The 25,002-nt window shown below is 41.6% G+C and overlaps 1 protein-coding gene across 1 annotated transcript in view; it reads right to left on the bottom strand.

Annotated features, from left to right (window-relative positions):
* The window catches only part of CDH8 (cadherin 8), a 635,562-nt gene that overhangs the window by 574,663 nt on the left and 35,897 nt on the right, over nt 1–25,002 (bottom strand). The window contains exon 2 of the mRNA XM_068259774.1: nt 23,694–24,146. Within this exon, the coding sequence (XP_068115875.1) occupies nt 23,694–23,978 (285 nt within the window). The 5' untranslated portion in view covers nt 23,979–24,146. The remainder of the gene's footprint in view (nt 1–23,693; nt 24,147–25,002) is intronic.

A 25,002-nucleotide genomic window follows, 5' to 3' on the forward strand; every position in this document is an offset into this window, starting at 1 on the left:
CATATTTTACTTGCTGACCCATGCTTATACAATGTCTTTAGTAAAGAAACCTCTATCTGACCCCTAAAATCTAATTACCCAGAGTTCCTGCTGATAATTTCTTAGGCCAGGTTCCAAATTGCTCATCACATCCTTTTCCACCGTTTTGATTTTACTTCAATTTATAGTAACATAAATACACCAAGCTGCAGTGTCCTCTGGGAGAAAATACGTGTCCGCCATGCCAGCCTATACACCACATATGTCACACTTACACTATCAGCTAAATGTGTCCAGCAATAGTGGGGAAGTAGCACAACTGAGATCTCAGGCCATATAGAAAACAAAATATATGTTCCTTTTAACAAAGGCACATCTCCTCTGTAATTAGAGGCTACAAAAATACACAGTTATATTCAGTACCTATCTATTTCTATCTATGCATTGTATTCATAATAAACCAGCTGATCAAGTATCGATTCAGTTAAGCAAGTGAAGCCATCTAAGAGGTGGCACTGTATATACAGTAGTTGTTAAAGGGGATATTTTTTTGTTGGGGAGGCACCCAGTGAATTTGTATTAGGGGTGAGGTTCTTTCATACAAAAGAAAGGTAGTTATATAAGAGGCATCTTACACAAGTAAATGGGAAAAAAAGGGAATCTTTAACCACTTAACCCCCCCCCCCCCCCCCCAGTGCTTAATTTCTCCGTCCCTCTGCGCACCGCTTTACCCCCAGGGACGGAGAAAGGCGCACTTGTTTGTTTACTGTCTGGGAGTGGGCGGGGAACTCGCGCGCACACTCCAGCCAGCCTGCACAGCAGGTGACTAATTGGACGTTAGGAACAAGCGTTCCTAAATCCAATTAGACTCTCCGATTGCGGATAGAATGAAGACTGCTTCAAACAGAAGAAGCCTTCATTCATAACAATCTAAAGTAAACAAACGTGCAGCGCGCGATCGCGCGTGCGCACACACACCCCCGCTCTGCAGTCCAATGATTGGTTATGGGGACCCCAGTCTCCAATAACCAATCATATTACAGAAAAAAAAGAATGGCAGCAGCGCTGAAAGGTAAAAATTGTGCTGGTGTTTCAGGGGTAAAACCCCTCAGTTGTGATCAAAAATCAGTTATACAGTTGACAACACATTTCACAGGTCCTCTCCCACTTCCTCGGGTCAATAAAACACATAAACCTTATCTATCAGCTGTGCAGACCATGGGTGTCTGTATGGAGCTCTATACAGGCGCACAGGCTCCACACAAATCATAGATAAGGTTTATCTGTTTTATTGACCTGAGGAAGTGAATACCTCACCAACAACCAAATCCTCTTTGTAACTTAGACATCTCTTCCCGAGGTGTCAATCTTTGCTAGTTGTAGTTACCTACAAGCAGGAAAGAACATAGGAGAAGAGCGACCACCCAGGTCTAGGAGGACCCGGGACATCGAATGGGGACAGTCAATTTCAATCAGGCGCATACGGTGGTTTCAGGATTGCAACTCATGTTTGCGAGTATCCACTAACCACATTTCTGCACTATACCCCTCACCTAATAATCCTACACCATCAGGCTCCTGGTTTTCCTTCAGCCCTCAGGCACTGGGACTTCCCCTCTCCTAGGTTGAAAAGAATCTTGGAATCTGTTCCACAAACATGTGTAGCTGTTGGGAAGCTTCATGCTAAGAATGGAAGGACTGCAATCCCTTGTAGGATAATAGTATGCAGTTTCTACAGTTTCTTTAGTACTTCTCCATACTCAACTGGCGGCATTGATGGCATAGTTCTTCAGTGGTTCCAATCCTTCTTGAGTGGCAGAACCCACAAAGTGTGTATGGGGCCCTTCCTGTCCACCCCTGTATCACTTAAGTATGGGGTGCCCCAGGGCTCAATCCTCTCTCCCCTGCTTTTCACGATTTACATGTTACCGCTGGGAAAACTAATCCAAAAACATGGCCTGACATACCACTGCTATGCAGACGACACCCAACTATATCTTTCCTTCAAGCCTAGTGTGACAGACCCAACTCTAACTATAAATGCCTGCTTACGTGAACTACAGAAATGGATGAATGACAACTGGCTGAAACTAAATGCAGACAAAACTGAAGTCCTTGGAGGGCAGAGCATGATAACAAAACAACTTAACTTGCAGTCTTCACCACTGGGAATAGGAGGCACGGATCTACGCAGCTCTGATCATGTGTGTAGCCTGGGAGTTCTAATTGATTGGGATTTAAACTTCAAAACTCAAATCTCTGCTGTGGTGAAATAATCCTATTTTCACCTGAAGAACATTGCAAAAATCAAGCACCTCATACCCCCAGAAGATCTGCCAACCTTAGTCCACGCCTTCAACACATCCCGACTGGACTACTGCAATGCTCTCTACACTGGCCTTCCAAAAAAGGTCTTGTACCGTCTACAGCTGATACAGAATACTGCTGCCAGACTGCTAACCAACCAACTCCGTCACTGCCACACAACGCCAGTCCTGCACTCCCTTCACTGGCTTCCTATAGAATGGAGGGTCCTATTCAAGATCGGCCTACTGACATTTAAATCCCTGAATAATCTAGGCCCTGAATACATGAAAGATATGTTGCAGCTACGTAGCAATCCCCGCATTCTCAGATCAACAGGTTCTAATAATCTAGTCATACCCAGAGTCCACTTGGAAACTTTTGGTCCCAGAGCCTTCTGTCATGCTGCCCCATATGTTTTGGAACTCCTTACCTCAACAGATCAGGACAGCTCCATCCCTGGACGGGTTTAAATCCAGACTGAAAACTCACCTGTTCAGTTTGGCATTTGCAGAAATATAACTTTTGTTGTGTGTATACTTCATCCTACTAATTACTGAATCTGAGAGAGCCTGAGCGCTTTGAGTCCTATGGGAGAAAAGCGCTATAGAAATGTTATTGTATTGTATTGTATTGTCCCTACCCAATCCCCTTCTTATAATTTTACCAAGCACTAGGATTCTAAACCATGGTTAACTTGGGACCCAACATTCAGCAGTGGAGCAAAGGACATTACACGAGGTCTCTGATGAGATCTGATGTAATACTGAGAGAGTCAAGGTGGCAAGATTGTAAATGATCTCTGGTAGATAATAATTATCTACTATATCGGATATTGTATGTCTGTCTTTAGTAATATGCAGCCAGGGATATTCATATCTCTTCAGAGGGCTAATGTTAGTTATGAACGATAATTGCATTACACATCATGGCAATTTAGGTGTAATTTTGTATATTTACAAGTTCACTGAGCCTTTAATAAGACTGAGTCACCTGAATTTTCTAATCCATTAACTTGAGGTTCCTTAGCTATCTGCAATATTCAATCAGGTTTTGCATAGTGTCAAATTGTTTTACAATTCAGTCAAGTCAATTGGATCATGCTCCAGTTTGTCGATGCCTGCCATCTAATCAGCGAAACATTCCAACAGTATGTTTTATTAGAACATTATCAACGACGTGTACATACAGCATAACAGCTAATCACAACAAATGAAGTAATTATACTAGGTAAGAAAAAAAGGAGGTGGAAGTTATATATGATTGCACAAGGTCATTAGAACTATGCTGCGTGTTTCAGAAGATACATTTATTAAGACACCTTGTTTGATCATCTATTTCAACTCCAAGCTGAGTTTGGAATACAATCTTCCCATTAGCATGACCTTGAAGGGATCATCATATTTTTTTAGAAAGCTGGAAGAATTTGTGTTCAATTAGTTTTATGTACATGCAGGCTCATTACAATTATGCAGCCGGTTAAAGACAAGGGGGGGGGGGGCTTCTTAAAAAGCATTGTAAATTGACTCATTTGCCGACAGTCCAAACTCTGGAATTTATTGGTTGTTTTCTCCTTAAAGAATTATTAAAACAATGACTGCATAACATTCTGCATTAATACCTACAATACAAATTGTATGTGGCAGAAGAGTACTGATGATTAGTTAATTTTTTTGCAGTTAAAAGCAAAGTTTGTTTGAAACTAATGTCTGTCAGTTTGTGTTTTTCAAATGATAAAAACACATTCCATATTTTTATTGTATGCTAATTCTCACCGCCAATGCCTTGTGCTAGTAGGAAAGACTGTTGTGACCCAAAAGTTTTTTAAATACTTTTTGTATCAAGTGGTGATATACCCTCTAGAAGGTGCCCAACAGTGTTAAATACTTTTTGTTGGGGAGTGCCCAACAGCGTTGCTTGCAAATTTTTGCCAACATCATTTTTGCAGAAAAAAATGCCATTTTCCATTTATAGAAAATATTCTCGAAAATACATTGTATTTTCATAATATGGTCAAAGGAAACAAACTTTTCTTTCCAATGTGTAAATTCACAAAAAAAACTTGAAAAATCATTATTTTCACTGTGAAAATTAGATAAAAATCCTAAACTTGTTACAAAATTATTTCTGATGGCATTTTTGCTCAAAGGTATTTTTTTTACATTATTCTCGTGAAAATCCATTCAAAAAGAATATATGCATTTTTGCTCATCACTGGTGCCCAACAAAATAAAATAGTTTCAAATGGAAAGTAAGTAGATGGATGAGTCACACAAAGAAATCACAGAAAAGTTTGATGGCATGTGACAATGTGTTTTGTGGTATTAAAGCCCCTTGCTAAGGTCAGTACCTGTGAGATGTATGGCCCATAGCTAAATACGCCTTTCTTTTTCTACTGTATAAAGGTAATGTTTGCAAGCCCTCTCCTCTCAACATTAAAATGCGGGCTAAAAAGGTAAAACACGCTGTTTATTTCACTATAATTCAGCTTAATAGACTTTCACCTTTTTAAAAAATGTATATAAAAAAAATGTACAACTGTAAAAGGGATGGTGGGTTGTAGAGAAAATGATGCAGAACAATATGTAGTACAATTGAGAACATATGCGATAGACAAAATCTTGCTGGACTGTAACAGAGAGGGTTCTGTAACAGCGCCTTCTGCAGCCTCCCACCACCAGCCAATCACATGCCTTTTCCTGGCAACATCTTACCTCCCACTGTAAGCAATTTTTAACCTTTTAATATTTGATCTTATTCTTTTGGCGCCTCTGTTCAAATTGCTATACGTTACACATCCACCCTTGGTGGAGGGGGATACCCCTTTTTTTCACGTCTACAGAGAGCGACTTCTTAATCCTGAGTGAGGACAGGCTAATCTCCTCACCTGCCTATACAGTGGTTGCCTGGAGGTAACCCTGGTTTATGAGTATTCATTTTACTCCTTCTCATTATATCAATTGTTTTGACTTACTACACTATATTGGACTCTCGGTTCTCTCTCTTATATATACCTTGTCAAAATAACTCAGATAGCGTAAGGCAAAATATATAAGTATAAACTCATAGTTGAAATACAGAGCTGAATTCAGTTTATCAGTACTTCCATTTATCTCAACAGTGACACATTAACATTGATTTAGGGCCAGTATAATCCTGTAACTACAGTAAGACCTCCATGGCCCCTTTGGTTTTAACATTAAAGAGAACCTGAGGACAAAAAATAATTAAAAAACACATACGGTATATACCGATACATATGGAGAGGGAAGCCTCTGGATCCCAATGATGTCTCTCTCGGCATCCCCTGTTCCCCCATTGCCATTTGCAGTCTCCAGCTGACCTCTTCTCACTCCTCTTCTGGCGCAAGCATGGGTGTGCAGCATCAGTACAGCTGCACATGTGCCAGAAGAGGAGAGTGGCCCAAATCAGAAATCCAACAAGCCATTGTCGGTAATCTTTGGAAGGGACACAAGAGGCAAAGGGGGTCTGCAAGGCACAGAGGGAAGCCTCGTTGGCATCCAGAGGCTTCCCTCTCCTTAAACAAGTATGTGATTTTTGTAGTTTATTATGCCTCGGGTACACTTTAACATGTGTAGTTCCACAGCTTTAAAACGATGGACAACAATAACAACTTTTTTGGGATTATAACTCTTCCACACTCTGTAAATGTTCTTATTTCTTGGTGTCCCTGCCTATCTTGTTAAGGTTTTCTCTCATCCTCTCTGGACAGGAAGTAATGGAAATGATCATGGAAGGGGACATGCTTTAAACAGAGGTTATGATCAATAATGCAGTCTACTCTAATACCTATTTTGGCACTGTGCTGGGCTAAGTTCCCATGGATGGTTCATCCCCAACGTTACCAAGCTGTACATGGGGTTATCGTAAAGTTTTCATTATCATCTATAAGTTATTATGGTATATTGATGACATTTTGTCAGTGTCGTTATTGGTCCTGAAGTGTGTGATGTCAAGAGAATTGATTGCGATTGGAATAGATTGAGGCTCGTAGCAGGATGACCATGCACCAGCTCACTCATTTCAAGTTGCAGTTGACAAAGCAAGGGTATGTGGCTTTGATATCTTGCAAAATTTGCCTTATATTCCCAAGTTTGCACCAAGTGACTTTTTTTCTTGTTCACAGAAGTTTTTTTTTTAAAGTCATTCTTCAAGTGGAAGAGTGGTATAAGGCGCAATCTGCAGACTTCTACGTTAACGATATTTGGATTGTCAAGAAACGGATTGTCAATGTGTAAATCTAGACAGTGACTACATAGAGAAAAATTAACAACTACAAATCAAAACAGACTTTATGCCAATTTTTTTCACTTACATATATCTACAATAACACTTTAGTAAACCCAGTCTAGTTTTGTTGGATCACTCGTGTTACGATGCCTTGTGTGGTTATTGGGCATGAGAAGAGCAAGAAAACAAGCTGAAATCTCTTATCTCACGTATTGGAGTTCACTTCCTTATCTGTGGAAAACTAACAGGGCCACTTTAAGCTTAGTTATATTTAGCAATATGCTATTTATTTACCTCAACTTAAAAAATGTCACTGTTTATAACTGTGTAATTGGGCACCATCTTCTAATTGTTCTGATAATTTTTCTTCTTAATAAGCTCAGTAATTAAAGTATTTCAAACACTAGACAAACTTTGAATTTGCACACAACATATTGTGATGTTGACATATGAGGAGAAGAAATGTATTTAAGACAATTAAACATCTTTATTTTCATGGCAAAACAGATGCAGCTAACAGAATGCATCCAGACATTTCGACCAGCCTAAGGGTCAATCACATGCTATTTCTGAACGAGTAAAAGTGGGTCAGACCTCCTGTTGCAGTATATATTTATATGTTGCACACAACAAAAAAAACGAAACAATAATAGTTAAAAGGCAGATGGCAAATTTGGAGCATGGTATGCTTTCAGCTTCAGGACTCAAAAATTAAAAGCCAAACATTTACAGGAACAAAATAGCTTGTCAGCTGGCGCAATAAGCATGGACCACTATGGTCCCATGTTACCGCAGGCCAAAGAACTTATGGCCAAGGGTACAAAATGTCTAACATAGGATAGCTCATGGATTGAATGGAAATGTACTTGTAAGCATGACATTATATATATTTATGCTGGATTATTTAGTTGATGAATGTTGTTTTTAAGCACAGGTTTTTCAGCCAATATGTGCACTACAAGGGGTTCTACCTTCTGGCACTGCATTGATGGGGACATCCAACAGAAGTTTATCAGTGAATCATCATTGCCCAAACCCATCAACCTTTACATTCTATTTTAATGGGCACCTCTGGCCATCTACATTACTGTGCATTGCCGCTAATCATGGCTTTTAACCACTTCACAACTGAGGGGTTTTACCCCTGAAACACCAGCGCGATTTTTACCTTTCAGCGCTGCTGCCATTCTTTTTTTTTTTGTAATATGATTGGTTATTGGGGACTGGGGTCCCCATAACCAATCATTGGACTGCAGAGCGGGGGTGTGTGTGCGCGCGGGTCGCGGGGGCGCGCGATCGCGCGCTGCATGTTTGTTTACTTTAGATTGTTATGAATGAAGACTGCTTCTGTTTGAAGCAGTCTTCATTCTATCCGCAATCGGCGAGTCTAATTGGATTTAGGAACGCTCGTTCCTAACGTCCAATTAGTCACCTACTGTGCTGGCTGGCTGGAGTGTGCGCGCGAGTTCCCCGCCCACTCCCAGCCAGTAAACAAACAAGTGCGCCTTTCTCCGTCCCTGGGGGTGAAGCGGTGTGCAGAGGGAATGAGAAATTTAGCACTGGGGGGGTTAAGTGGTTAACATTGCTGTCCATGGTGGCAAAAAATATCAAGGGTTAGGCTAGGCAGCTGGGGGGGAGGTTAGCGTTAGGAGTGGGGGGAGTCCTTAGGGGTTAAGGTTAGACACCACCGGGGGGGAAGTTAGGTTTAGGCACCACCAGGGGAGGTCTTGGGGTTAGGTCTCGGTAGAGGGAGGGTTTTTTGTGAGAGTAGGGTTAGGTCACAGTAAAATATTGGTAAAAATTACAAATATTTTACTATTGGAATTAAGTAGCAGAGTATTGGTAATTTTACTGATATTCTACTAGCGGCTATATATGTCACCCTTTTTACTGAGTACATTTTTTTACATGTACATCTCTGAGCTGTGGAAGAGCCCTATATAACAGACATTTGTCATTCACTTCAGATCTTACACAGTATAGCTCAGTATCAGAGTGGTAATTAGCAAGAGTGGAATTCAGCAGAATTTACAGGTTTTGTGACATCACTGCCTTGAGACAACATTCTATTTTTAACTGTTCACCACTTGAAGGCTGAGGAGTGCTGTGCACCATATGAGGTAAAGGAAAGATTACAGATAAATGTGTTTCCTCCATGGTTCTGGAACCATTGTACAGTTGGAATTCTTATGGCTGACCAGTATTAAGAAGGGACCACAGGAGAAGAGAACAAAGGGTAAAAGACAGAGGCAGGGTAGAGGAGGAAAATTTGAGTGAGGAAAATGGAAAACAAAGGACAAAGCAGGAGTGAGAGGGGAGGGGGGTGCATACTATATTATTATTTAGAATAGTATATTGCTGGTCACTTAACTGTCCCTCAGAGGGGCTAACAGTCTAATCCCTACCATAGTGATATGCCTATGTATGTATCTTGTAGTGAATGTCTCATAGTCTGCGGCCAATTTAGGGGAAAGCCAATTAACGTACCTGTATGTTTTTGGGATGAGGGAGATAACAAGTTCCTGGAGGAAAGTCCACGCTGACTCGGGGAGAACATACAAACTCTGTGCAGATAGCGCCCTGGCTGGGATTCGAACCGGGGGCCCAGCACTGCAAGGCCAGGGTGATAACCACTACGCCTTTCTTGGACACCAAAACTCAGCTATACACGTGTGTGTGGGAGACTGCTTGTAGCTAAATTCATTTCAATAAATTAAAAACATCAGAAAAAAAAATGTATTAGATCTCAGTATGTATATTAACTTTTTACAAAATACAAAGTATTACTTGCAGAACTGTATATGCTCTCATCAGCAACACTCTCTGAATAGCAACAACTTTTCCACTGTAAAATGGCTGCTAAGACTTCCTTTTTATTTTTATTTCTGTCATCTACAGCGCCTAGGATTAGCTACATACCACATTGTCAATGTATATTAGAGCAATGGCCACCCCGGGGTCAGTTCTTGCTACAATGGGGCCCCAGGACAAAAAAAAAACTTGGGGGGCCATAGCAATGCCCCCCCCCCCCCCACACACACACACACACACACAGCCCACACACACACAGCCTCCCAGGACCTATCCCACCACACAGAATCATTACGTGTCCATCATAAGTCCCCAAAAGCATTGTTGGGTACCCCATTTTTCCCCTTTCCCCTTCCCTTTCAAATACAGAGTGTGCACACATTGGGGTTTTATCTAATACAGACAAGACAAAGGAGGCAGCACCATGCTCTACACTCCGAACTTCTCCCAATGGGGCCCTCTCTCCCTCATTCCCTGCAGGCATGTATGGGGTTACCAAAGCTGGAAGGGAATAGAGATAGCCCGAACCTCCGATTTTCGGTTCGCGAACCTCCCGCGAAAGTTCAGTTCGAACCGCAATAGACTTCAATGGGAAGGCGAACTTAAAAAACTAGAAAAATGTTATGCTGGACAGAAAAGTGATGGAAAAGATGTTTCAAGGGGTCTAACATCTGAGTTTTTGCATGGATGAGTGGGATAGACGCCACAAGTCCCGGGGAAAAGTCTGGATTTGACGCAAAACAGCGTTTCAAGGGCAGAAATCACGTTGCATGCTAAATTGCAGGCCTAAATTCCTTTAAAACATCTTGCATGTGTATGCATCAATCAGGGAGTGTAATTAGAGTACTACTTCACACTGACACACCAAACTCACTGTGTAACACACCACAAACAGCTGTTTGCGTAGTGATGGCCGTGCTGAACTGGTGCGCACCATGGGGAGAGTGCAATGACACTGCGTGCGCTCAACTCAAGTAGGTAGGTAGGTGGGTGCCCTGTGAACAACAGGTAGGTAGGTATATGCAGTACTGGGTATTACAATGTGCACCTGTCACACACAGACAGGTAGCGGACAGGCACAGTGACACTGCGTGCGCTCAACTCACGTAGGTAGGTGGGTGCACTGTGAATAACAGGTAGGTAGGTAGGTAGGTATATGCAGTAATGGGTATTACAATGTGCACCTGTCACACACAGACAGGTAGCAGACAGGCACAGTGACACTGCATGCACTCAACTCACGTACGTAGGTGGGTGGGTGCACTGTGAAAAACAGGTAGGTAGGTATATGCAGTAATGGGTATTACAATGTGCACCTGTTACACACATAGGTAGTCACTGAATGTGCTGGGCCTGGCAGTGGCACACACACAGTATGGATTATTAAGGCTGTCTATGCAAGTGTCAGTGGGACACACAGAAAAAAAAATAGATCACAAGAACAAGATTAGCTCTCAAAAGAGCTGTTGTGGGGTGCTATTTTAGAAATAAGAATCAGCAAGGAGCAAGCTAAGAAGCCTACAAGAGCCTAACTAATCTTTCCCTATGAGAGAGTCTGCAGCAGCTGACCCTTCTCTATTTACTGCAGGCACACAAGTGATTATAATGGCCGACGGGGCCTGCCTTTTATAAGGGGGGAGTGGCTCCAGGAGGGAGTGTAGCCTGATTGGCGACAATGTGCCTGCTGACTGTGATGTAGAGGGTCAAAGTTGACCCTAGTGGTGCATTATGGGGGCGAACCGAACTTCCGGAAAAGTTTGCGGTTCTCTGAGATTGCGAAACCTGGAAGTTCGCAGGGAACCGTTCGCTGGTGAACCATTTGGGCCATCTCTAGAAGGGAAGGGGGACACACCTTGTGGTCCCCTACAGGCTCTGTGGCAATTGCCCCCTTTGCCTCTATGGAAGCACTAGCCCGGGCCACCCCTAAGATGGTTAGCAGACTTCCCAGTTTCCCCTGCTTCTCTCTGGCTGCTGATTAGTGGACCAGGACACTTAAGTTTACCGAGAACCAGAAGGTTTTACTAAGAATCCTCCTGATAACTGCCACTGCCATAGCCAAATCTGATTTGCCAAAATTCACATCAACTTCCTCTTTGACAAGAATAGGCATAAGGGAATCACTAGGCCAGATCAAAACAGCAATTGAGGCCATACTTTTGAAAAATTCAGAGAGAAAATTGTTTTTTAAACCGGTAAAAGTTTGCTGCAGTACACTGAGGACACAGGGGGACAGAGGTGTCACAGTTGGGGGGGAGGGGAGTGGAACGCTAAAGGCAAAGAGGAACAGAAGTGACACAGAGGAGGACACTGAAGGCACGGGGGCATAGAGGAAGTATAGGGGACAGAGATGACACACTTTTTCGACTTATGGACAGATTTAGGTTAAGAATGAACCTACAAGTTCCTGTTTTGTTCGTTAACCGGGGATTGCTTGTATAAATTTCATTTGCAGAACTGATAGCTAACAAACTGAGATTTGCTTCCAATGCAGCACTGGTCTTTAAACTTTTACAAATGTGAATGTAATGTAATGTTGAGTGTTTTCTTGCTCCTAACAGATCCCCTGCTCATTGCCTCTCTGCCCCATGATGCGAGAAGATATTTTTGTATCTGCACCGAGGGAGACAGCCTTTTGTCTAAGTTCCGTACTAACGAAAAATCCAAAAATTTTAAATATTTACAATACCCAGGAAACACGCTGGGTTCTCCTTTCTAGGCTGCCTAAAATGAAAGAAAATCTAATATCGGCAGGTGAGCAGAGGAGTCTGCTCTCCCAAAGCACCATAATTAATAAATGCATCGTCGTGGACTGTAACAAAATACAGCCCTCATATAGTTGTCAAGTTTAACGAGCAATAAGTCTGATGACTTCAGGACGGGGACCCTAATGCACGGGATCCAGAACATCTTGCTTTATTATGGGATATTATTATGCCTTGTTATGTGTATAATATCATAGGGAGCTTTAATTTCATCCTGGGCAGTTCATTCTTTATTCATTTCACGGCATCATTAAAATATCCCAGAATAAAGGCTTCCTTCAGAGCTCTACAGCGCGAGCTTGGAGTTAAAGATAGCGGAGACGATTTTTTTTTTTTAACAAGGCTAACCTCATACTGAAGGTCTAATTTCCGGCTGCCATATTTTCAGTGTGTTTCATATGTACGATAACATTTCTCATATTGCTTTTTTCTCTATGTTCTGTAGCACAGCACAAGAGTTGAGATAATTGAGTATCAGTAGCTGCTGAATTTATGTTTGGGAACTAGGATGAAAGCAGCAGAAGGCACACCGCCGTATAGACGCTAAGGGCTATTTCACTCACATGCATCGCTCATATACCTCTTTAGCTTGCGGAAGGAATAAGTGAAGAAAGAGGTTAATGAATGTTTAAAGCTCGAGTTCAGGCTTGTGTTTTTTTTAATGCACCTTGTGTGAAATATGTCACAGTTAGTAATGCATAAAGTTTTGTGCACTGCATATTAGGCTTTTCTATTACCCGGCTGGTTGGGTTTGCAATGCTGACTTTCTGTGCTCATGTCAGATGCTGCTTGGCTGGACTGGATAGCAGTGGCTGGTTTGCACTAGGGGGTTGATGCACAGAGCTTTGGTAATATTGCTGTGCGCAATATTACTGTTACAACTGCCAGTAGGATACCGTGGGTTAAGCTCAGTGTTGCTTGCAAATTTGTGCCCAAGTCATTTTCACATCGAAAATCCCGTTTTTGATTTTCGCGAAAATCTACAGAAATATTCGCGTTTTCGACCAGCATCGAAAATTGAAGAAACTTTGCTGTATGCGGACGCTTATGCCCCTATGCGGAAAAATGTCCGCAATAATCCGCAAGAAACTTCGCTGTACGCGGACACTTATGCCCTTATGTGGAAAAATGTCCACAATAATCCGCTAATACATGCGTACATTCCACCTTCCAATGCGGAATTTTATACTACGCGTAGCGGGCGAAGCTTTGCATAGTGGTACTACGACTACGTGGAAATACGAACGCGATGAACTATGAATTTAACGTGAAAATGCGGTCATTAGGTAAAAATTACCGCGAAAATATTAGATTGAAAATGTGCCTGTCGAAACGAACTTAGTGCTTTTTTTGGCGAAAATTCTGCGAAAATAATTTTTGCATTTTCGCTCATCACTGGTTAAGCTATTAGAGCGACCCACAGTTCTCGAGTACCGCAATTGTTGCTACAGTAACAGACGAAACTTACTAATTCCATTATCGTAGCAACACTTGCGTAAATCAAGTACCACAGGTCACGCTTATATCATGACTTGCAGTAACATGCTGCTGGTAGTAATGGTAATATTTTCGTGTGCTATATGCGCACAGCAATTTTACCACAGCTTTGTGTATCAACACCTAGGTGAGAACATGGTCCGATTCATGGAACAGACTGTAATAGAGCAATGAGCATGTCATGGATCCTTTGTGAAATATAGGATCCACACATTATAGCAATGCATTTATGACATGTTCAATGCAACAAACATATCCATAGCTGTTCTGTTCCATGGAGAGTGACAGTATATGCACTGTCATTGTCCATGGTGCTGAAACCCCAAATGCAACTCTAGTCTTCCATATCCCATCATCATTAACCACAAGAGGTAGTCAGGGAGGTACTGCTGGAGAAAGCAACCAGACAGGCACTTCCTGTTGTACATAGAGCTTACGCTAATCACCTCCTCTCTGTCTAACACAGAAGAAAGCAGAGGGAGGAAGTGGGAGAGGTCAGGTGATTTGCTCTGTTCAAATAAATAAACTTCCACACTACGGACAGCTCTTCACACTTTATGAAGATCTCTAGATCATGTGATTGAGTTTTCCAAAAGGAAGTTCTCTGGCAGAGCTGCTTCAAATATGAAAATAGTGTAAGTAACGGCACAGTCCTCTATTCACCTTTCCTAAAGCAGACCTGAACTTAGAACTTCCTCACTCCTCTAAAAGATAAGCAACAGCATAATAACGTTTAAAAAAAACATTTCTTTGTTACAGCTGATAAAAATCCTGCAATAAATCTGCAGTGTGTCTAATTCTTGCTTTCATGGAAGCAGACAAAGGGTTAACATTCGGTGTTTACAAATTAGCTGCTCTGCCGAGGCTGCTGAGATTCCTAAGCTGACACAGCTGAGAGATCAAATGACACTTGCGATTAGTCACAGATGAGGGGGAATTAGACAGGCCAAACTTTCTAAATACATACAGGGTGCATTTCTCTACGTTTTCCTTCTGTCCTGTGCAAGAGTTCACTACTCCAGATTTTGTTAAAGTGGACTTGAAGTAGGACTGTTACTCACTTGCGTGTTGCTTAGTTTAGCTGGAAAGATGTCACTTTTTGCTCTGTTAAGCTCACCATACACTTATAGATTTCCACCCAATGCTTCTTTCAGAAAGGAGTCAAATCAAAAGGAATTGATTTCTTTCTTCAATACTTTTAATAGATTCCAGCAGCAAATCTATTGAACATCAATCAAACTGCAGCATTGCACTGTTAAGGTAGCCATACACTTATAGATTTGCAACAGATTCGATTCAACCATTAGATAGATTTCTGGCAGATGCCAGTCAAGTCAAATCTGACAGGAATCTATCTGATGTGTGTCACACACTAGGAACAAATGTCCAATACATTTAAGAATGAAATCTATTGGAAATCTATTGAAAATCGATCTAAATGCATTATTGGACCATTAGGTCCAATGCAACTCTATGGGCCATCAATCTGCTGCCAGCAGCAGATTGACCTAGATTTTCCATCCTGTCAGATAGATCAAATCGATTGAAATCGCCCACAAATTGATCGATCGATGGATTTGATAGAATCTATTTCTGATCGATCAATTCCATAGAAGCGATCGATGGCTGAAATTGACTAGTGTATGGGCCCCTTTAGATTCTATATAACACTAAGGCCTATTGATTGTCTGTGGGGACTTTTACACTTATTGTGGCCCCTTGGTGTGTGCTGGGCATATCCGAGCAACACAAGGGCAACAGTGCATTACCACAAGCACCGCGCTTAAAGTGGACCTGAACTCGGACCTCCTCTCTGCTCTAATAGAGACACAACCGCATAATAACCTTTAAACAAAAAACATTTATTTGCTACAGCGAATACAAATCCTAAACTAAATCTGCACTGTTTCTACTTCCTGATTCATGGAAGCAGACATATTGTTTACAGTCTGTGCTTTCAAATAGGCTTATCTGCTTATCTGCCATAGGCAGTCATGTAACACGGGGAGGATCACATTACAACTTGAGATTAGACACAGATGGGGGAATTAGACAGCCTAAACTCTATAAATACATTTAGGGCCCTTTTCCACTAGCAATTGCTAGCGGTCGCGCTGAACGCTAGCGATTGCGATTCAGCAAAAGTACTACATTTTGTGGCGATTTCCCGACATTTGCGATCGCGATTTTGCTATGCTATGCACTGCATAGCAAAATCGCGGCAATAATCATTCTGCTGCGTGATCGCAATTAGGTAAAAAACGAATTGCGGTAGTGGAAATGACCTACCGCGATTCCTATGTTATAAACAAACCGTATCGATTTGGAAAATCACTAGCGGTTTGCTTTTTTGCGATTCAGCATCGCAAACACCGTAGTGGAAAAGAGCCCTCAGGGTCAGGGTGTATTTCTCTCTGTTTTTCTTCTGTCCTGTGCAAGAGTTCAGGTTCACTTTAACACATGGGGCTTGGAGTAATGGAAGTCTATGGGCGACGTACATAGTGAAATGACGGAGCGCAGTGCATTGCGGCACACATGAGCCAACCGATGGGATCCCCAGTACTTCCTGTCTAGCAGGAAGTACATCACTGAGCATGGGGCCAATGATATGCATATGACCGTGTTGGCGCACTCTGCTGCAGGGTCATATGCAGGAGCATCGCATCCCCACCACAACAAAAAAAAAATTAAAAATAAACAAACGTTAAACTGGCCTTAATGAAATTGACATCCCAACCAATTTGAATCTGCAGGGAATTGAATGGAAAAATCAGTATATGTATGGGTACCTTTAAATGTATCTCCTGAGTGTATCTGTGCGTTTGTAATGCACAGAGCCCCATGGCAGATCACAATGACTGCAGAGGCTACTATTACATCCCTACTCACATGCTAAACATATATGCTGTATATTAAATGAGCAGCAGTACAGCATGGCATTGTGTTAGCCAGGAGATAAGCCATATATATTATATATATATAAAATCCAGAAGTCTAGCAACAATCATTCACTGTATCCTGGAAAAGAAGAAAAAGGGTACGTTGTGTTTAGCTCACGGCAAAAGTAGTATTGCAGTTGCTGCCTCTAGTGGAAGCCTTGTATACTGCAGCTGCCATTGAGCTGCTCTGCTCTTGCTATGACAGCTCCAGGGCCTGAGTACACAGAACTTACTTCACCCTCGGCTATTTCAGGCATAAACAAAAAATGGCAAGATAACATCTTCATCACTCATTAGCAGGAGTAGATGCGCAAGAAAACGGGATGGAAGAGCAGCACTTTCTGTAATAGCAAGGGAAGAATTTTCCGTGTCATATTCCTGGCCACATGCTCAGACTACTATTCGGATGCACTTTAATGCATTAACCACACTGCAAAACAACACAATACTCAGGAATTACTGCTAACACGAGATACTGCTTAAAGCTAAACTCCAGGCACAAATGTTTTCCCAGTACTGTGTAGGTCATAACATTATCTCATTATTCCTTGATATATTCGCAGTACATGCCAATTGCGTGAAAAATCTTACTGCACAGTGTTTATGTATTTTAGGGGAATGCAGAGTTTCTAATATTTTTCTTCCTCTACATCCATCTGCCACTATGTAAATTAAATAGGACATTATTTACATGAAAAATGAAATTGACATAAAAAAACAAACAAAAAAAAGGTGTTTTTTGTTTTTTTACCAAAGTTTTTTTTTTTTTTTTACTAAACAGCCGTTAGTGAATTGCAGCACTTGTCTTGATAAATCTGCCTAAATGATTTATTAGTACAAGCCAAAGGTAAGAGCGAATGACTAGGTGCTCACAGGGCTGGCACTTCCATAGAGGCAAGTGGGGCAATTGCCCCTGGGCTCCCTAGCACTACCAGGCCCCCAAGCTGCCAGATCCTCAACCTCATTAATGCTTACATGCTTCCCGGGGCCTCTGCACTACAACAGAGATCTCTGCTTTCCTGGGGGCTTGTGTGCTGCTCTGGTTGTTTCATGCTCCCCATCTTCATATGCTGCTTCCTGCTCTAGTGACCGGCACATGTCATTACGCAACATGCGGCAGATCACAAGAGGCAGGCAGCAGGAAGAAGACAGGAAGCAGTGTGCCGGCCACCGGGACGAGTGAGATACCAATACTGTTATAGTGCAGAGGCCCTGGGGAGCATGGCAGAGGTAAGAGGGGAGATCAGGAGGCAGCTGAGGGCTGAGTTTCCGGGGGGGGGGGGGGGGGGGGGGGTCAGGTTTACTTTGCCTTTGGGCCCCAGCATTGAACTGGCCCTGGCTGCTTATAGCAACTCATAGCAGCTAATAAGTTTTCAGCTGTAAAACAAATCAAGGATTCCGATTGGTTGCTCCTGCTTTCTTTGTTCCAGTCTTTAAAATTGTGCCCCCAAGCATCATCCCTTCTCTTGAGTGCCTTATGTCCCTGTAAGTAAGAAAAATCTGTGCTGAAGCAACATTCAAAGCCAAATTAATACTACATCTTCATAACTCTTTCTTTACCTAAATATCAACATAAAGAAAGCATGTGTATTACTTACAGGATGTAAACAGAAAGTATGCTGACCATAGCAATCAGATTCTTAATACACCCCCCCCCCCCCCCCACACAATCTGACCAGCAACGTCCCCTAACAGTCTAAACACTTGGGCCGGGCATTTAACAATAATGCAAGCTCATGTTGTTTTCTCAACTGTTGTAGCAGTGAAAGTCCTGGTTCACAGCGTTGCTCTCGCTCTCCCGAGCTTTAATGCATTATTAAAATACATCAAAATTGCATGACATCAAAAATCCCATTCACTTCAAAGGGAAGGGCTCTGTTCAAATGTATGTGATGATGAGAGGCACTTTAAAAATATGTATATATGGCGTGCCATATTTACTGTGTGTTAAAGCATGCTGACAGAGTGGAAGTTCATGAAGACAGCACTTCTGTGACTTGTTTCACACACGTTTCAGAACAATACTCTGTCTTTCTCTCTCTTTCTCTCTCTCTCTTTCGCACTCTATCTCTCTCTCTCTCCCTCCCTAAATCCTGCCATATTTAATAGCACTTCCACTGGATGAGACTAGCAGCACCTACACTGGGGGTCTGTAGCTGCAATACAGCTCTGTGTTTGTGATGCAGCCCTAACATCTCTAACTACTGAAGGCAATCTCTCGGTGTGCACAAGGCCAGATTTATACTTTTAGCACCCCTATTCCAACTTTCTTGTTGCTCACATTCCATGTGCAGCAGTGCCCCCCTTCCCAATCATGTTGCATACCCATTCCATGTGTACTATCCAATCATAGCAGCCCCTCTCTTTTATGTACATCTCTCTTGGGCAGAAACATTTCTCTTCCATGTCTTTACTCCCCATTTGCAGCCTCCTCTTCCATGTCCAGCTGCCCTATTATTCAGCACCCGCCCAATGCTCAGACCTTTGTGGCCCTTCCAGAAACCTGGCCTTGGCTGTGCACTGTGTACAGTTTATCATATGCGCACTTTCCACTGTATGGGTTTTTGAGATGCCTGTTTTCAATCTTGATTGTGTGTTCAAGGAGAATGAGCTTGAAGTACACACATTCTTTAAATGATAGGCGTTTAAGCTTGGACTGGTTTTAATTGATAAATCAATCTAAACATTTAATCACTATGTCTATTACAGTTTAAAGGGACTCTGAGCACCTCTCATAGGCATGCCTTTAAGACTCCGACCAGTACTGCAAAGTACTTAAAGATGCATATCTTTCTGTAGTTTGCGTTTCCCTCTTTCATTTGATACCTGAATCGCCATTCTACACCAAATAGTTTTCGTTCAATCTCAATTCAAAAATCGTGGCTGCTATCTTGGCTATGTTATAACTTCCGGGTCACCCCTGTCTTTTCTGTTAGAGAAGAGCATCACTGAATGAAGCAGGAAGAGAAAGTGACACGTATGGCCATTGCAAGAGGCTACTCCAGAGTGGTCATAGCACGAGTTTGTTGGAAGTCGTCTGGCTCAAAGGCATGCCCATGAGAGGTGCTTGGAGTCCCTTTAAATACTGTGCAATCCATGCTATTTGGGACATGTGATCACACAGACAGCCGTTTACATATGTATGATCTAGAGGCACTGGTGAGCCCCCCCCCCCCCTTTAATGAAAATGATTTCTGGGGGGTTTCTGGAACAAACCAGTGCGTAACTTGACCATAACTTTCTCTCAAGCCAGAAAGAGGAAGAAAAAGGAGAAATTATTCTAGTTATGTGGGGGTGTGCTTTGGGTCCTATGGGAGGAAAATGTTTTACAAATGTTTTGTTGTTGTTGCTTTCATCTCATTTACAAAGTTCAGCATTAAATAATTAATATTGTGTACATTTCAAAAAAATGTCTATAAAGATTAACATATAAAGTGCACAGTATTATTTTATGTCAATTTTAAAGAACATACATAAGAAAACAATTTAGGAACAGAGCAGGATCATCCACAAGGCAACCTAGGCAGGTGCCTGGGGCTTAGTGGGTGTCAGTTTATCCAACAGCCAATTTCTCTGTCCCGTCTCTGTCCTCAGATTGCAAAAAAGGACTATCAGGATGAGCCAAAGCTATGACCTTCCCTAGGGCCCCATTTCAGCTGAATTCATCATTGCTTAGGAATACAAACTTTAAAGCGGGATTGTCAGCCACAAAATCAAATTCCATGTAAACACTGCACTGCGTATATAATGCAGCCTGGAATCTCACCCTGCAGTGCAAGCACTCCAATCTATTCAGAAATGTCTCTGCAGTAATTATCTTATCTCAGTCAGCCTGGCTCTATTCTTTCTCCATCGCCGAAGACAGTGAGAGAGGGAAGCTTGTCATCTCCCCTCCCACATTTCTGCTGTTCAGTGTGACGCTACTAAGCTGAAACCTGATGCTGTGCTCACACGTGTCTAGAAAGCAAGCTAGAGATGACACTGCAGATTGGAGGAGAAAAGTAAGGATGGAAATGACATCAGGATTTGGCTTCAGTCAGAGGGAACCAAGATGGCAAATGCCAGGGACAGAATTCTCTTCATTTACTATATAATATTTACTGAAATCAAAATGTGGACAGTACAATACATCTGTTATGTTAGTAGATCAAGTATTTATCTACTTCTATATGTGTGTGATTTTTTTTCCTGGCATAGTATGGCTAATCCTGCTGCCTTAAATGAGAAACACGGGATGAAAAGGGAGAAATGTTAACTAAAGTAAACCAGATGCTTACAATAAATCCCTAGCTCACCATCTGATTCTTTAAGTCGTCACCAGCAATGCTTGATTTAAGCTACAGTTTTATGAACTGCAACATGTCTGTATTTTCAGTTACTAAAATTGAAAAACCTGGCTACCTGGGTCCAGTAATTGCTAGTCTTTCTGTTCGGAAATTCAGAGATGCTTCCTCAGCCTAAAGCCAATCACCTAGCACTACCCGCCTTCTCCTTCTACTGAGGGAAATTAAAGGACCACTGTTGCAAAATCTTAAAATAACATGTAAACACATACAAATAAGAAGTATGTTTCTCCCAGAGTAAAATGAGCCATAAATTACTTTTCTCCTATGTTGTTGTCTCTTCCAGTAAGTAGTAGAAATCTGACATTACTGACAGGTTGTGGGCCGGCTAGCCCATCTCTCCATAGGGGAGTCTCAGCATGGCCTTCATTCTGTATAACACTCCCTGAAAAAGATGTATAGAAATGCTCTGTGCTCGCTGCACACCTTTTTTTGGGCAATTGGACAGAGCAACTGCCATTCACCAAGTGCATTTGAAAATAAAGAAAATCATGAGAATCCCCCTTGAGGGGTAGTCTAAAATCTACCCTACCCTGTGATAGCTAAATACTATAATGGGGTGGCAATCTATTTACACCCCTGCCTCTACCCCTAATGATTATGAAAATATAGAAAACCCTGATAACCCCCCTCCCCCATAAGGAGATAGCCTAGTCCAAAACCTGTTGGTTCTGTCAGATTTCTATATTGGAAGTGACAGCAACATAGGAGAGAAGTAATTTATGGCTCATTTTACTCTGGAAGAAACATACATCGTATCTGTATATGTTTACATATATTTTAAATGTTAAGATTTTCGCAACAGGGGTCCTTTAATTTCCCTTAGCAGAAGGAGAAGGTGGGTGGGGCTAGGTGATTGGCTTTAGGCTGGGGAAGCAACTCTGAATTTCATAACAGAAAGTCTAGCAATTACTGGACCCAGCTAGCCAGGTTTTTCAATATTAATAATTGAAAAAAGTACAGACATGCTGCATTTCACAAATCAAGCATTGCTGATGATGCGTTAAAGAATCAGAGGGTGAGCTACAACTTTATTATAAGCAGTTGGGTCACTTTAGTTACCAGTTTTCCCCTTTCATCCTTTTTCTCTTTTGAAGCAGTCTGGTTAAAAAAAAAGTAAGTCATTTTAGCCAGCACTGCAGTTACTGTTATATCGTCTCATACTGATTACTCCAATAATTTCCACTTTGCTCATTGTGTATTTAAAAAAAAAAAAAAACTTTTCCCACCTCCCCAGTGTCTTTATTTAAAGAGACTCCGTAACAAAAATTGCATCCTGTTTTTTATCATCCTACAAGTTCCAAAAGCTATTCTAATGTGTTCTGGCTTACTGCAGCACGTTCTACTATCACCATCTCTGTAATAAATCAACTTATCTCTCTCTTGTCAGACTTGTCAGTCTGTGTCTGGAAGGCTGCCAAGTTCTTCAGTGTTGTGCATCTGTGATGCATCTCCCCCCTCCAGGCCCCTCTCTGCACACTGCCTGTGTATTATTTAGATTAGGGCAGCGTCTCTCTTATCTTTTACAAGCTGGATAAATCCTCCTCTGAGCTGGCTGGGCTTTCACATACTGAGGAATTACATACAGGCAGAGCTGTCTGCACTCTGCAGGAAGAAACAGCCTGACACTTCAGTGGAAGATAGCTGCAGGGGGAAAGAAACACACAAATGATCTCTTGAGATTCAAAAGGAAGGGTGTATACAGCCTGCTTGTGTATGGATGTATTTTCTATGTGTGGACATGCTGTACATCAACCTACTTCCTGTTTTGGTGGCCATTAGTTTTGTTTATAAACAAACTGTTTAAAACTGTTTTTAACCACTTTTAATGCGGCGAGGAGCGGCGAAATTGTGACAGAGGGTAATAGGAGATGTCCCCTAACGCACTGGTATGTTTACTTTTGTGCGATTTTAACAATACAGATTCTCTTTAAGCAATATGTTGACAGTAGCTGAAGTGCTAGCCACAAAGAGGTAAACTCTCAGCAGCACAGGAAGGGGGTGGGTAGGGTCAGCTTTGTGAATTGGGAAGGTCTGGTTGCTGCCTCTTCCCAGCTGCTTATCTGTTGATTATGGGACAGGAAGAGAAGTGTGGATAATGGCCATAGACCTGCTCTATGCAAATGAATTGCACTGCCTTGAGAAACATAAACATACAAATTCAGATACAGCCATAGACATATATTGTATTTAATGCACCCCATCCTGCTCCCTATGCTTGCTCGTCTTTCTTATCACACTATGCTGGGGGGGGTTGTATGTCAGTATGGCTCCAGGATGGTGAATCTGCTCCGCTATACCAAAAAATAAATAAAAATAAAGAAATAAAGAAATAATAATAATCAGTGGACAAGTGAGGGGCAGATTGGCCTACCTCATTCCTGGGCCACAAAGCAGCTGCAGGGGTATTATTACAGTTCTACTCTGAAACTACAGATCTTTTTGACATGCAATTTCACTGCATTGAACCTCTCATTTTTAATTGTTTCATCCTATGTTCCATTTCAATAGCCCTGGTTTATAAAAATACATTTCAAGGTATCTATTTACAGATGAGAGAAAGGGATGTAAAAGCAAAATACATATACAATATATTTCTAAATTATATATGTCATCAACAAGTAAAACTCTGCATAAATATGCTTATAAAACCAGATTAAAAAAGAGACACGAAATAAGTAACTTTTCAGTATGCATAAGTGTACATCAAGCCGGAATACAATCGATATTTCAGCTATGTTGTCAAGCTGAGATACCATCAGCTTGATTTGGCAGACAGCAGGAGTTAATGAAAATCCAAAACATACCCTTCCAACTAGTATGGGTTCCGGGCCAGAGAACTCTTCCAGAACAAACATTTGATTCCACACCCATCCTCTCTTGGATCGGTTGAGAACTTTTTGCTCATCGCTGACTCCACTAAGCTCCAAGGTGGCATCGGTGGCGAGAACACGAGAATCGTCCCAGGGAGCCATGGAAACATGAGGAAGAACAGCAATCCATAATATGATTAATGGAGTCCAAACATCCATGAATGTGTCCCCAAGTCTCTCTGGCATCTTAACACGGGTTAGAGGGAGCGCTGACAACATGAAACAATTGTTCTTGCTCACATCCAGATTGCAGCCATCCAATTCATCATGCAGGGAGAGATATTTACTTGCAGCTGATCCGAGGCTTTATTGCTCAATAAACATAAGCGCAAATAGTTCAGATTTGAAGGACATGACGTGTCTTGAATACTGCTCATTGATGTTTCCCTTAAAATGAAACAAAGAGGAAAGAGAGTGAGACATTTGGAAAGGCATAATATGATACGTTGTGCATAGTTAGCAGCAATTATAAAGCCAGTGCTAGAGATGTTCTATCACACTGTGATGGAGAGATACAAGCAAAATGCAGCAAGGACTTCTCATGCAGAGAAACAACATAATGGAATTTTGCCGATTTTAAGAAGGGAAATTGTAAATTGACAAGCATAAGGACACAAGGTCAAAAATCATAAAGGAGACTACCGGCGCACACCTCATTAGTAGAAAAGCTATATACAAGCCACTTTACTTGATGAAACAATTAAAACAAAATCCACAGGCAGTTGGCCCTAGCAACAACAATATCTAACATGTAAAACAGTAAACAAATGATTAGCTGTCATGCCATGTGAAGTATACGGTAGGTATTGATAAATAGGCACTACACTCACAGTGGGGCTAATATAGAGCCACATGTTCCATTTATCTTCATAATCAAATATAAAGTGATACAAATATACAATATAGTTAAAGATCCCTATATAAACCTAATCATACAGGGGGCAATAAAACTCAAGTCTGTATAATAAATCAGTTGCGCAGATGAAACCTTGTGTGTTAGGGACTCTCATAAAGTGTAATAATAAGAAAAATCACAATAAATAAAAACAGCGATTAATAAACTGCATCACAAGTGATAATACATTATGATAATAACTGCAGAGGGTAATGTCCCATAAGTGCAGGCACAAGGATCAAAAGTGTCTATCTGTATCCTCTTAAAAAAAAACAGACAGAGTAAGCGCATTAAAAAAAATGTGAAAATGGTAATCAGAAAAAAAAGGTTCCAGGTAATCAGGACAGC

The sequence above is a fragment of the Hyperolius riggenbachi genome, chromosome 11 (assembly GCF_040937935.1).
Source record: "Hyperolius riggenbachi isolate aHypRig1 chromosome 11, aHypRig1.pri, whole genome shotgun sequence".
In the NCBI taxonomy this organism is placed as follows: Eukaryota; Metazoa; Chordata; class Amphibia; order Anura; family Hyperoliidae; genus Hyperolius; species Hyperolius riggenbachi.